At 49.3% G+C, this 14,736-nt stretch overlaps 1 protein-coding gene across 1 annotated transcript in view; it reads right to left on the bottom strand.

The window, feature by feature from the left end:
- The window catches only part of LOC122372671 (protein O-mannosyl-transferase TMTC2-like), a 59,743-nt gene extending 46,792 nt beyond the window's left edge, over positions 1-12,951 (bottom strand). The window contains exon 1 of the mRNA XM_043350183.1: positions 12,681-12,951. Within this exon, the coding sequence (XP_043206118.1) occupies positions 12,681-12,868 (188 nt within the window). The 5' untranslated portion in view covers positions 12,869-12,951. The remainder of the gene's footprint in view (positions 1-12,680) is intronic.
- Between the last annotated feature and the right edge of the window lie 1,785 nt (positions 12,952-14,736).

The raw sequence follows: 14,736 nt of genomic DNA on the forward strand, positions 1-14,736 counted from the left end.
CCCTCTCGGTAGCCTGGGTGTCATACATATTCCAACACTTTGTCATCGTCCCTCCTAGAAACTATGGACATGTTGCCCCGAAGAGTTCGCTTGCCTCACTATATGTCATGACTCAAGCCTCAAAGGTTGTCGAATTCAGAGTAAGATCAGCAGATGAGAACGGATATTCCCGTGTAACGTTTCTCCCCGCATTCGAGCTTGTCCTGGAACGTAATGTCGGCGACTGTCGAGATGCCTGTGACAGGATTCAGAGAACGTGCATGGATGCACGAGCATCTCATACATGAATAATATTACATGCAGATGAGAATGAAAGGTTTAAAGTTTTTTTTTTCTCTTCATGCATGGAGGGAAATGAACTTACGAGCAAACCAATTTTTACTGGACTCTGCCGTATGGTGACAGGCCCTGAAGCAGTATTGGATTGTGTCAGGACAATCGAGAGAGAGAGAGAGAGAGAGAGAGAGAGAGAGAGATGGGATGAGAGAGGAGGAGGAGAGAGAGAGGGAGAGAGAGGGGAGGAGAGAGGGGAGGAGAGAGGAGAGAGATAGAGAGAGAGAGAAGGGGGAGGGAGAGAGAGGGGAGAGAGGGGAGAGGGCAGGAGAGAGAGGAGGGGGGAGAGAGGAGCGGAGAGAGAGGGGGAGAGAGAGAGAGAGGGAGGAGAGAAGAGGGGAGGAGATCCGGAGAGAGAGAGGGAGAGGATGAGAGAAGAGAGAGAGAGAAGAGGAGGGAGAGAGAGAGAGAGAGGAGAGAGAGAGAGGGGAGAGAGAGGGGGAGAGGGAAGAGGGCGAGAGGGCGAGAGAGGAGAGAGATGAGAGAGAGAGAGGGGAGAGAGGAGAGAGAGAAGAGAGGGAGGAGGAGGAGAGGAGAGGAGAGAGAGGAGATGGGAGGGAGAGAGAGGGAGAGGAGAGGGGGGAGAGGAGAGGGGGAGAGAGAGGAGGGGGAGAGAGGGGAAGAGAGGGGGAGAGAGAGGAGAGAGGAAGAGGAGGAGGGGAGAGAGAGAGAGAGAGAGAGAGAGAGTCGAGAGAGAGAGAAGAGAGGAGAGAGAGAGAGAGAGAGAGGAGAGAGGAGAGAGAGAGAGGAGAGAGAGAGAGAGGAGGCGGAGAGAGGAGAGAGAGAGAGGAGAGGAGAGGAGAGAGAGAGAGAGAGAGAGGAGAGAGAGAGAGAGAGAGAGAGAGAGAGAGAGACCCGGCAATTGGCCAGCCCGGGGCACCCTGACCGCCGCCGTAATTTTCATAATTTAGCCCATCCACGGGTCGGCCAGAGTAAACAACGGAGACCGATCCGCACAGCGGCGCGGCGGGTCCTGGCAGCTGTGGCCGCACTGCTCGGCTCTCTGCCCTCTGCCGGGACCGACCTACCGACCGCTGCGGACAGTGCCGAACCAATGTCACTCCGAGGCACTCCCAGGAGCGACCCAGGGCGGGTTCTGAGGTTCACTGAACGTGGGAGTCGAGAGTGTGAAGGCGGGACGCAGAAAGAAAATCGGGAAAGAAAGTCGGGATTCGTCGCTCGTCGCTCCGTTGGATTGGCTTGAAAGTGATGTTAATGACGATCGGCGCAGCGGTTCTCGAGATATATCGAAAAAACTTAAGGGCGGGGGGCAAAAAAAATGTCCTCCCACCGCCTGGAAGGTTAAGATTGGTTTCCGTTTGGATTAAAAACCCAAAAATACAATGTGGGTTTTGGTTCTATCTGTAAAAACCTCAAATGATCTCAACCACTCAAACGATCAGTCATCGGCACCGGAACCCAGTCAGCGTGAATAAAATCACATAAGATCAACACTTGTCAAAAGTCACAGGTCTCAGCGTCTAACGCAACCACCCTTGCCTCCAGATTTCTGACAACTGTAAGTGCATTGCAGGTCCTTCACGATATTCAAACGTGACCATTCCAAGTGAGTTACCACGAGAATCCTTCACACCTACACCACATCTGACGCTTCGCGCGGCGCGTTCGGATCCCGCCCTGGCAGCGGCCGACCGGTCGGGCCCGCCACAGAGGCCCGTTTTGGTCCGACCAGAGCCAACTGGCCAGCCGGCTTACCGACGCCCTCACCACGGGATGGCCCACTCGCGATTGGCTGTCATTCTGTCGGGTCTTGCCCAGTTTGAGAAGCGAGACGACGGAGGCGACGCTATGGTGCCAGAGGCGGCGGCGGCGGCGGGGGCGGCGCCGGCTGCGGCAGCGGGGGCGGGGGCGGCAGGGAAGGCGGCGGGGGCGGGGGCGGCAGGCCGCGTGTTGCTGTGCAGAGTCCGAGGACGTTGCGTGCAGCTCCGGATCGACAGGGTGTTGTGGAGCCGCCGATCTGGGCTGACTCAGACAGAGCCGTGCCCTGCCAGTACCCAGATCGACAGGCGATAGTCGGCTGTGCAGTGCTTCACAGACAGAACCGAACGCGGCCCGGGCCACGGAGATCTATAGAGCTGGCAGCCTTTAATTACACCGTGCGGGGGCATGCAATTTTAATTGAAATCGAACGCATGCTGTTTTGAAAAATCTTACTGGCGTACAGACCTTTGCGTGGAGTCTGAATGGCAGCCAGTGGGATAAGCCGAGGAAAATATCAGAGCTGCGTAGACGGGCTTAGCATGGCTGGACGCGGAGCGCCGACGTTGGTCTAAAAAAGCAGAGCATTCGTGTAGCCAGGTTCTAAAGAAGGAACGTCGGCTGTCTAAGATCCATGGCGTCAGATGAATTAGATCATACGACACGCATTTGCCACGAGGTAATTCAGAGGCATTAAGTCTAAGCGGACTGTGCTGTGACCGCATAAAATATAAATTGCGACTGGAAACAAATGAATAGGTCTCATCTTTCGTCACTAACATCATTGTTCTCGCACAAGGTCGTTCACTGAGGCGGACGCAGATCCAATCTCCCGGCACCGTCCATTGATTGATTCCTGCAGCGAATCCGTGCCTCACGCTCCGCCCTGCCCCTCTCCCCTGCAGCTCACCCTCAATTAGTGTGGGTGCTTCACTCGTACAGGATCGTCTGTAACACGACCCTGCAGTGACACCGGTCCCTCCGAGCAGGACCCTCCGTGAGGGGTGTCGGGGGCACCGACCACGTGCAGTTCCAGCGCACAGAGTTCCGATCAACTGAGACCGGTTTGGAGTCGCGATCGGCCCCAATCTGGCACCGATCTGGCGGCATTGACAGCGGCGAGTCGGCTGTCTGCGCAGAAATGATGGCCGATGCCACAGCCAGGGTGAGATCAAATGTGATCCCTGAGTAGTTCTGCGACTTCATGTGTAACCCGGACATTCCTCGCCAACCGGTGCGAGATATATCATAATATATTATTAAAAATGTATGTGTCAAACTTCACCGAAACCGCTGACATTGGCGGAGGTGATTGACTGGCTCGGGGAGTGTCGTCATCCAGCGGTTAGACGACAACCGGCCGCTGCCGCGGGGCCGGTCGCTTGTAGCTCCGCGATTAAAATTGTCATTTTCACTGTCGGCCGCCGGCGAACAAGTCTGCTGTCATCGCTCGGCGACGAGCGCGGCTGCCGGACCGGCGCGGTGGGCGATTTTTGCGTCTGCGATCGCGTCGTCCGACAGCCGGAGATGACGAGCTACACGGCGACACGGCTACCTGGGACTGGGAGCGCCGGCCCGGCCCGGTCCGGCCCGGTCCGGGGGACCCGTCTGCAGCCGCCGCGGCGAGCCGCAGCAACAGACGGGAGGGGATAGGGGGGACGGAAAGGGAAGGGACTGAAAGGGACGGAAAGGGTCGGAAAGGGATGGAAAGGCACGGAAAGGGGCGGAAAGGGGCGGACAAATAAGTAATATTTGAGGACTACAGACGAGGGACGGTAGACTGTGAGTGTGGACGGTTAACGATGGGCAATGACCGCTGGACCGTGGGCGGTGGACGTTGTACGTTGGACGTTGTACGTACATTGGACGGTGTACGTTGGACGGTGGTCAGTGGACGGTAAGCGATAGACGATGGACAGTAAGCGATGGACGATGAGCGGTGGACGGTGGGCGGTAGACGGTGGACGTTGGACGTTGTACGTTGGACGTTGTACGTTGGACGTTGTACGTTGGGCGTTGGACGTTGGACGGTGGTCAGTGGAAGGTAAGCGATAGACGATGGACAGTAAGCGATGGACGATGGGCGGTGGACGGTGGGCGGTAGACGGTGGACGATAGACGATGGGCGATGGATGGTGGATGATGGACGGTGGACGGTGGACAGTAAACGGTGGACGGTGGACAGAGGACGGTGGAGTGTGGACAATGGGCGGTGGATGGTGGACAAGGATAGTGGACGGTGGACGGTGGACGGTAGATTGAGGACAATGGGCGGTGGACGGTGGATGACAGACGGTGGACGGTGGGCGATGGACAGAGGACGGTGGCGCGGAAATGATGGAGAAAGCCGAGCGAGTCATGCCATCGTATAACGCTGCGATGTTAGGATGGTGTTCCTTGGGTGTTCCTGGGTCCATCGCGGACAATACGATCGAACGCCTACACATTACAGCATACTACGGACTGTGCAGTGTATGTACGGTGACCCGGTACCAGCAATGAAGTGTATTTGTAATAAATGACAGCACCAGGTTGCCAGCGAAACCAGTCTGTGAGACGCTAATGTCAGAGTTAACACATCAGGTTGATGAACCATATTTCGAGATCGGAGAGGACAGATCTAAAGCGAGACCCGCAATTTGTTCACAAGTTTGTACCCTCTCGGCAACGGTTCTGGTAAGAGTCTCATGATTTCAGCAATGAGCGTTATGACCAGGATCTGAGTGGTAATCTCATTGCCTTTCTGGAGCCCGATAGGCTATCACATCCTGTAATTGACACTGATTGATATATGTGTGTTACTGATACTTTGTTGACCGATCATGAGAGTGATAGTAAAGCAAAAACCGACTGGATATTTGGGAATGAGGTTTATCCCAGCGTAGGTACAGGTCATATGAGTGATTAAATTTCCGATAAGGTACTTAACTAAAATATAATGTAGGCAAATAATGATAAGTTGATTAATAAAGCCACAAAAGAAATCCACGAGTAACAAATTCTATGTGAATGAAAGCAGATAAATTTAGATAAAGCATTAATAGCGCAGCCACAGGCCACATCCGTATCAAAGAACTATGATCATTAGCGTACGTATCTATAATAACTTATAGGTTTTGTTGTTGTTTGTTGTTATAGCATAAGAAAAATGTGTTTTTATAAATAGCTATGAACAATTAAGTGGCAAACTTAAGCCTTGATCGATGAGGGGAAGTGTGAGGTATCAAAAACGTTAATATATAGACACATGTCCTCAGTCCTCACATTATTCTACTGACAACGCAAGGCTCATTCATTTCCAAACATTCTGTTATCTTATTAACATGAATGCAGTGTTGTACTTCCAACAATGTGGGTTACGAGTATATTTTCGAACAAACTAGCATTATGTAGAGTTTACTGAGGACGAATTGGACTTTATCCCAGCAATCATGTGGCGTATGTCAAACCTGTAGTTAAGCCATTTGGCCATCGGCAAACGGGCACGCGGTCCACCGGACACTCCCTGGATTAAGTGGTTTTATTTGTATGCGACGGATAATTAATACTTATACAGTCAAACACTTTTAGACACACCCATGGCTATCTAAATCAGCTTATTATCAAGTCCGTCCAGCCCATGAGGCCGTCGATTCATCTCTCAATGCACGGCTGCTGTGTGGTCACAAACAGCCGTGTCCCTTTCCTCTGGCCTCCTTACGGTCACGATAGACCGCAGTTGGGCAATTGGAAGTCATCAATATAGCTACCGATCTACATTACATGTGGAGAGCGTGTACCAGCCTCCAATTAGCCCCCAAACAGACTGTCGAGGACTTGTCCGAGTGAGGGCTGACATGTCAGAGGCACTTATGTTTCTGATAGAAGTGGTGTGAATGAGACAGTAATTGGATGATACATTTTCCTCGGCACTCTTCCCCTGTCCAGATGGACGTCCCAAATTTCGAATTGTTTTAATGGAGTGTAAGAAGATATGAGACGCCAAAAACATAGCATTTTACCTAAAGCAATCATAAATAAATGTATCAAGAAAAGACCAGACTTGATAAACAATATTTATCCCACAAAGACTGAGAAACATTTAATTATCTTTATAACACAAAACATTTAATGTAACCCCACGAGCGTTAATATTATTAATGAAGACATTCATTGGTCTAAATTTTACAACGGTACTCCTGAAAATAGAGCACCCTTGGGCCTTGGCCTTCTACATAACTATATGCGTATGCTCCAGTATCAAACAAAACACCTTTCTTTGGAGCCTACCTGTCTCTAGGCAACACTGGCGCGTCATACAGTCTGAAATAATTTCAGCTTTGAAAATGGACACGATCTACTGCAGACACGCGGCATACTGACGGTTGAAAGCGAGTCGCACACATTACATTGACACTGAAATACATCTTATAAATGGCGACGATGTTCTTTGGCTAGGATTCGATCACTTGAATTTCATCATGACGATAGTATTTGGCAACGATTGATCATAGCATGAATGGTTGAACTACATTATCTGCTGCTGAAGAGATAAACGTCCGATAGTGAATGCCTAAGAAAGCCGCTACATTTCCGGTCGCTTTGAGGTCACCCGTGCAACTTATCATTTCAGTGCAATCAGTTGATAGCTCTGACCGATGTACTGTCGTCTGAACCACAATAAATACAGCAAGGACGGCTATAAATACTGTTGGAAAATATCTTTCACACAGGCGGATTCAGACCCGCTTTTTTGGATTGGCAAGTATATAGAAAGCAACCCCACATAGTAATTGACGGACAGATCTGTCCGTCAATTACTATGCATATAAAACGTCGTTGAAACTGCAGGGGATCAAGATGAACAAATAAGCGTCTACTTCAAAGGAACCATACGGTCAAGCGAGGGACTGGCCGATTGAATAGTGAGAATATAAATATTGGGACATTAAAAGTGTTGAAGGAATTGGGAGTTGGATCGAAAATAGACGGTAGGTACAGGGACCCGCAGTTGCTTCTGTACACACTAGTATTTCAGCGTATTCTTTGCCTGTGACACCGTTGGAGGCGAATTGGGAAATGATTGTGTGCTTATTAAAACCACCATCTGAAGGGCTTTAAACTGATGTGCTGCTCTCCTAATTCAGTGAACTTTTTATGGCTATATCAGCAAAACATTGTTTTCAGCGCTTTTTCCTGCCCCATTCCATCTGAAACCTGGAACCGCTTATTCCATTTACTCCTGCCATCTGACGATGGTCGTGCTGACTACTAGTTCCGGCGCTAGTTACTGCTCCAGTTTTGCACCCGGCACAAACTCAGGCGGCACCGGGCCGTGGCTCGACCATGGGGAGGGTCGGACCGAGCCGACTGCCTTGGGCGCGGTTAGATCGGACGCCCTGCTGGGGAAGGGGACGGGAGTGAGGGAGGGTGGAGGAGGTGGTCACGTGGTCCGTCCAAGCTCGCAGACGACCTGTCCTGCGCCCAGCTATGTTCCGTGATCCAAAATGGCACGAGAGCTGTGGAATGCCTGGAGGAGACGCTTCGAAAGCGAACTTCAGCAGCACTAATTTACCATATTCTGTGGAGATAAATTAATATTATCTTAATGCAGAAAAAAATTGTTTGCCCAAGCTGTAAAAGCTGTATCTTTTTAAAAGTTGTAAATATAATTATTTTTAGGGACTTATAGGTTTCGTATACACAGTGAATTGTGTTACAATAAGCCGTTTCGCTGTTATGGTTACTAACTGAAGAGTTATCCTTTTTTCTCACAGGGAATGACAATACAATAACAATACGAATAAAACCAGACGTTTCGCACAAAAAAGTGCCTCAGTCAGTGGCAAGAAATAAGTAATTAGGCATACATGTTTTCTTTCGATAAAATCGATGAAGTAGTTACCTTTATTTTTTTAAAGATATATTTTCAGCAGTTTTTAAGCACATCATGGAAGCTTATAGACATTTGTGTATTTTATCGGCAACCCGGCTGGCCAGACCGAGACGGTGCCGCATTTAGTTCTCATCGATGTTAAACCTATACACTCATTTTTCTCCACTGACGAAGGCACGTTGTTGTCCGAAACGTTTGGTTTTATTCACATTGTTTTTATATTGTCATTGTCCGTGAGAGGAAAACATAATCATATGGACTGGTCTCAGTTCATATAGAAATTGTTGCACATTCATCAACACAGATAAAATGAATATTAGCCCTCACCACACATATAAGTAGAGGTAAGTAGACCGCGCCCCCTGTTTCTCACCAATAAATCGCGGCAAAGCGAAGGATTGCGACGATTCTTTGGTGCCCTGGAGTTAATCAATTTTACATCTTCCCGGAAAATTAAATAGCCCTTATCATTTTTGCGTCTTGTCTGAGAATTTTAAATCCCTGAACCAAATTACCTTTAACCTGTGATTATTTTTCTCAAGATCATGTCAGGCCAGAATAGCAATTGAAAGTCAGCGCACATTTTCTGTGTGTTTCCATAGTCGTTTCGTGATTAGCAACGTGACAACATGTGAAATATACTATCTAATGTTTGTCTCATTGATTGTTGTGGGTGCCAAGGTCACGTGAAACTCAGGTTAAGGTCATTTACTTGAAATGATCTCGGTTAACTTCCTTAAATTTACACCTTTTTACTGTGGTTTTTAGGAAGTGTTGGTTTGAAATTTAGCACCCATTTTAGCATTTGAAAACTAGGCATACTTAGGTATCAGTTATAGTGGCTATGCAATATCTTGCAAGGCTGTAAGTGCTCGTTAACATTAGCCGGCAGAACGCCTAATGGGTGATCTGGCGTGACCCGTCCTACCCCAAATGCTTTGATACATCATCTTTGATCAAAGCAAGTGCAAATTCGGAGTCAGAAGCAAGCCAAGTCCCAGCAAACTTCACTTGTAGAAATTCTAGCAGGACCCAATTTTCCGTGCTTTTGGGTTATCTGGGAGGTCAACCAGTGACCTAGGATCTCAGCATTGACCAGAACATAAAAATAATTGGCTTTTTCTCGTCAGCGATGACCAGGACCCTCAAATCATCGGATTTCTCTCGTCACGAGCAGCTCGCTCTTTTTTATTTTTCAGCGAAGCTCTGGCTCTTTTTATCAAGGGCCGAATGGCTGAGGGTTTCTACGCCCCTCCGCTACATGTAAGACGCTGAAAAAAAAAATGCCTAAATTGGTGAGGGTTAAATATCGATTGGTTTTTAAGTGCCGAAGCCCGAAGCACTTTAATTTACTTCGATATCAGTTTTTAAGACCAACGAGCTCGAATACTATAACTTCTTGAACAATGTAAGCGCCTTTTATAATGAACAGACAAATAACTATTGAGAGCCCCAAATAGGGGAGACTGAGGTAAGATGAGCCAAGGGGCAAGTTTAGCCACCCCATGTTTATCAGCTCCTATGGCGCTAATTGACTTGAGCTTCCATGTGCCGTTCGCTTACGATACTGCAGTCTTTCAAGTGAGACGGCAACGTTCTCACGCTCAGCACCCGGTAACATGTGGTATCGCCCCTGATAACTAAGACATGTTTTGCCTTTAAAATGAGATGGTTGTTATCTGCGGTGCATGGTTATTTTCCTTAGCGGGTGTCATAAATCGAAAATGGCCACGGGTGGGGCAAGATGAGCCATTTTCACCTGGGGGAAGATGAGCCGGATAAGCCATTGTCTCCGCTGTCGAAAGCCAAACTGAGCTGTGCTTGTTTCTGCTGAATAAAAATGGTAGGAAATTGTTTTTCTTTGTTGATTACACAAGTTGTAAGTGATTTGCAGATTATCTGAAGGATAAAATGATTTCTTCCGTGATAGAAAACTTCACGAGTTATTGGAAGGCTTAAAACAGTCACTTTTTGATGGAGGAAAAAAACTTTGCCATAAGTATGTATGCCATGGAGTAAATAAAAGAGCCCACTCTTCGCCGCGCCCGGGAAAAGAAGAGGTTCGCTTTTTCTATCCATGCTCAACTTTCCCCACGACGTGTCTCAACTTACCCCGACCATGGGGTAAGATGAGCATTGAGCAACGTGTAAGATGATTTTTGACGTAGCCTTTCAGTACAAAAATAAGCGGTATGAAACATTTCTGGCCACCATTACATGCGCAAATGACCACTCTGTCCGCCCAACCCGTAAACGCAGAAAAATGATCAGTAAGTTAGCCTGTAGCTTACGAAAAACAAAAAGCGGCTCAACTTACCTCATTCTTCCCTACGTTACACAATTGAGGGCATTTTTTAGGCCATCACAGTATTTGTCAACAATTGTTATTGGGGGGACTGGGGAGGGTGGTTACTGGCTCATAAACTGCCCCCCCCCCCAAAAAAGCGAAACCGATCATCCGCATAAAGAACTATTGAGCTCGAACCAAGGTGACGAATCGATTTATAGGTAGGTATGCAGGATGACTAACGATGCCACTTTTTTACTTCTTGTGTCAAATAAATTCCATCATCTGGATAGCACGTCATTCGTCAACATTCTATTTGACATTTTACAACAAACGTATACTATTTGGCGCGACTAACCTCATAAATGTTCTGAAACTAAAACCGTTTCTTCGCAATTAACTCGGACCACGTCATCCCAGCTTATGCACGACAAAAATAAAATAATGCTTCAGGATCACTGGCCTGAATTCCAATGCTTAAAGTTTACTCAAAACCGGTGTGGTTAATAAGGAAAGGATTGGTGAGTGGGTTGAAAAAAGCCCTCACCCTCCACCTCCCCCCTCCTTCTTCTGGAAACATAAGTAATCGAAAGATCTGGCGATGGTTAATCCACCTCCTCTGCCGCCGCGCTGCGAGGCCTCGATTCGTTCGGTATGTGGCTTCCTGAGCGGTCGTTCCTGGAGGCAAGGTGAAAGGTCATGGCCTGTATCATAAATTTATACGTTGCTGAATATGTTTTATAGTTCTTCCAAGGCCTTGGATACCGTTTTATTATATCGGATAAGCATTGCACTTACTTGTCAATCAATACATTTAAAGAAAACTTGATCATAAACTAATACTGCGGCAATTGTAGTTCTGCTTACGGTTATCTCTTTATGATACGGGCCACCACCACCTCCACTGCGCTGGAGCTCAGGCGTTCTACCCCTCCCCGCTACGGACCGGCCCTCGGGCTAGGTGTGTTAGTACTGAGCGCAAACCTGTAGTAGTCACGTGACTTTCATTCACGTAGCGGGAACGGAAGCTATAGGCGATACCAAGGACGGGCTCTGGGGAGGCAACCGGCGCGGAAAAATAGCACGATTGTAGTTTTGGAAGAATATCTGTTGCGGTAAGAGGAATTATACAAAACATACGTGCTAGGAGCAAACATGTGTTATTCCTCCATACTTTGCGCTACATTTCCTTTCTCCAATGGCCAGTACTTAGCAAATAATAGCGCAATTCTAAATTGGTAATATATGTGTACAGTAGCAACTGCGGGTCCCTGTACCTACATATCCAACCGCGACGGTAGGCCGAGTCAGAAGGTCAGCCTCGAAACGCCTTCGCCATTTAGGGTGAGCTGACAATCATCCAAAGATGATTGCAGATCTTTCCGCCTTATGAAGGAAAGAGATATCACATACCCCGTAATATTTTTAATGAAAAGCATTACGTTTGTGGGCCTAATTCAGAAGATAATTAACTTTTTAACTTGTCTCCGCTTCCCACCTACCACTGGGCATCGTGTATCGATAGATACCGCCTCCAGGTCGAACTGAAAGACCAGCCGAGGCCTCATGGTCGGTGGACTGGACTGGATGTGGACTGGAGTCCTCATACTGGGTTGACAGGACCAATCCCAAGCCCAGTCGGCACACCTGTCCCTAAGCGCCCCCAATGGCAGGGAAGCTCGCACCTATCGGGCACTGACTGATCTGGGTTGATCTGACCGACCGATCTGATCGATCTTATTTGACCAGCACGATCAATCGCAGCTACTTCATTGTGATCGATTGGAGGTCGATGCATGAAGCGGTTTATCCAGGTCGATTGTGGGCCATTTTCAGTTTGTGTTACCCATTCCCCAGAATAAAGCAGCGAAGCTCGTAACTCATTCGAAGCTCGCAACAAAAACATGCAAATTCAACAGGGACGTCCAGAGTGAAATAGCCATTCCGATGAACCCGAGCATCACAGGCGCTCAGTTGTGATGCTCGGGAACCCTGCTCACGTAAATTCACCCCACGGGAACTCCTCTCGAGGCGCTCATACCCCTGCGGAGGTGACAACTGCCCACGGGGCCGGCTCGCCCGGCGGCCGGTCGGTGACGGCCGGCTGGTCGGCCGCCGTGTGATCGATGCCGGCACTCGGCTGCCAGTGGCGACCACCGCGTGCAGACGGCCGCCGCGCCGGCCACCGCGGCCCCCGCCGGCACACGCGAGCCGGCAGGCCGGGCCGAGCTGAGCGGCCGGCGGGGACCCAGCGGCGACCCCCCGCTGACCGGCGCGTGGCTCCTCTCGGCTCGGCGCGCAGCTGGACACCCGACCACTACAAAGGCGCGCCCTCCGACAGCGCCGCGACAGTGAAAAGGGCAATTACACGGCGTTTGGCCGGTGACTGAGCGCTCTTTGCGAGTGGAGTGGCCAATTTCGTCCGCGGTCGGCGCACGGCGAGCTGCCAGATTCAAGAGCACTCACCTGTCATCGTATGCAAACTCCGCGTCCAGTGTGTTGTAGTACAGGAGAAACGCTAGCACCGAACTAATCACTGCTAGGGATGCCATAGACGGCCATCCTCCCCCTCGCGCCGGCCGCACTGCACTACCGGCGCCGCCGCGCCGGCCCACTAGTTGTCGCCGTCGCCGCCAGGTGGCAGTCAGCGCCATGACGTCGGAGGAGCGCCATGCAGCAGGCGTCCCGATTGACAGCAGCTATGATACAGAAATATGGGCGGCTGGCCGGCCGCTCGCCGGCTCCGGCCGCGTCCGCGAGCGGCTCGTTTGCCGTACTGCCGGAAAATCATTGGTAAAATTAGAGTTGCGTGACGACGGCAGCGGCGGCCGGGGGCGGGGAGGCGGAGCCAAGCTCCACCGACCCCGCCGCAGCGGCAGCGCTGCCCAGCTGAGGAGGTGGCGACGGTGGCGGCGGCCAGGCCAAACACTGCACACCGGGACGCCGGCACCGAGTCAGTCGCAGATCTGCGGGAACGCGATTTTTTCTCAAGCTCTGACGCTGCATACCTATTGTGCCCGATAAATGTCTGACGTTGCATATTGTGTCCGACTAATAATGCTGCTATATCTGAAACACACGCGTCTGTCAGAAAAGAATTGGGACTGAGACAGATAAAAAATGCTGATCGTTGAACATCCAGATGACACCTGAACTTGAATATCTCGACAGCAATAAAATAGCCGAAACATGTTATTTTCTGCTCCGGAAACCGTTACCAATAGTTGTGTGGGTATCTGTGATATCGTTGAAAGGGCGACTTTTAATCTCTTATGCAGTGACAACCTCACGATTATTCCGTCCACCGATCGATGACACCGCTTGTCTGAGAAACCGGCTCCTAAAAACGCCCTCCTTGCACTGAAAAATTGTCATTGTGTGTGTGAAGCTGCGAGTGTGACTGAGACAGTTAAGAACATGAGTGCAATATGTTTTTTGCCGAAGCGTTTTTTGTAACCGTATACCTAAAGGAGTTTGCAATGGTTTCAATATTTTTGACGGCTCGAGGGCTAGGCTTTAGGTAGGTAGGTAGGTAATGTATGCGTGCGTACGGTAGAAGGTACAATAAAAGCAATTTGTTTGCAGACCTTTATCTTGAGTACCCATTTTCGTCAGAATTTCCGATACCTATTTGAAGTGGAAATGGAAAAGAAATGCGAAAAATATAAGGGGTAAAAGCCTACCATGGCTTCGAAATGCAAATAACACACAGTCGCCGATGTACGAGCGGTGAGCCTAACCGATCAGTATCGGGCCGTCCAACCAGCTCTGAGCATGGTCGGTCCAACCGCCCCCGAGATATAGCGAGCATGCAGACGCCGGCCCTGCACGTGCGCACGTGCAAAGTGAAACCCTAGTTATTTGTTTGGGTCGCTTATTTAGTCAGTCCTGTAGTCGGGTATTTAGGCCTGTCAAATCTATTTAAGTGCTTTGATGAAAAGCGCACGTAAAGCCTCAATACCATTACTACCGGCCAAATAGGTACCATCTTAATCTTGATATCACTTTTTGACTTTCTATTCATTCCCACTGCACGTCTTTTGTCGTATTTATTTCGTACCTTTATTCTCCCGAGCTGTGAGCACTCGGATGTTTCATCATTCACACAATTATGACGTCACTGCACAGTGCACATAGAGCTATAGGTCCTCTGAGGTAACTTCATTTTGGTCCGAACTCCGAATTCACTGTGTCGCATTTGGAGGACTTGGTAGGTAAATGCTGAACAACAGTGAGACTTTTTTTTTGGACGACGAACATGTGAGACCTCCATCTGACTTGAGCGACGCCTAATTGTTCCAGCTGTTCTTGAGCCGCAACACATGGCGGCCCCTGCACACTCTAATCGTGACACATGGAAATGCATCGCCCTGCGGGTGTCCATTGATATAGGCCAGGTTTCAGTGGAATCGGCCCAGTCACAGACTTTTCCATATAAAAGAGAGAGAGAGAGAGAGAGAGAGAGAGAGAGAGAGAGAGAGAGAGAGAGAGAGAGAGAGAGAGAGAGAGAGAGAGAGAGAGG

The sequence above is a fragment of the Amphibalanus amphitrite genome, unplaced genomic scaffold, assembly GCF_019059575.1.
Source record: "Amphibalanus amphitrite isolate SeventyFive unplaced genomic scaffold, NRLGWU_Aamphi_draft 001384F_arrow, whole genome shotgun sequence".
Classification (NCBI taxonomy): domain Eukaryota; kingdom Metazoa; phylum Arthropoda; class Thecostraca; order Balanomorpha; family Balanidae; genus Amphibalanus; species Amphibalanus amphitrite.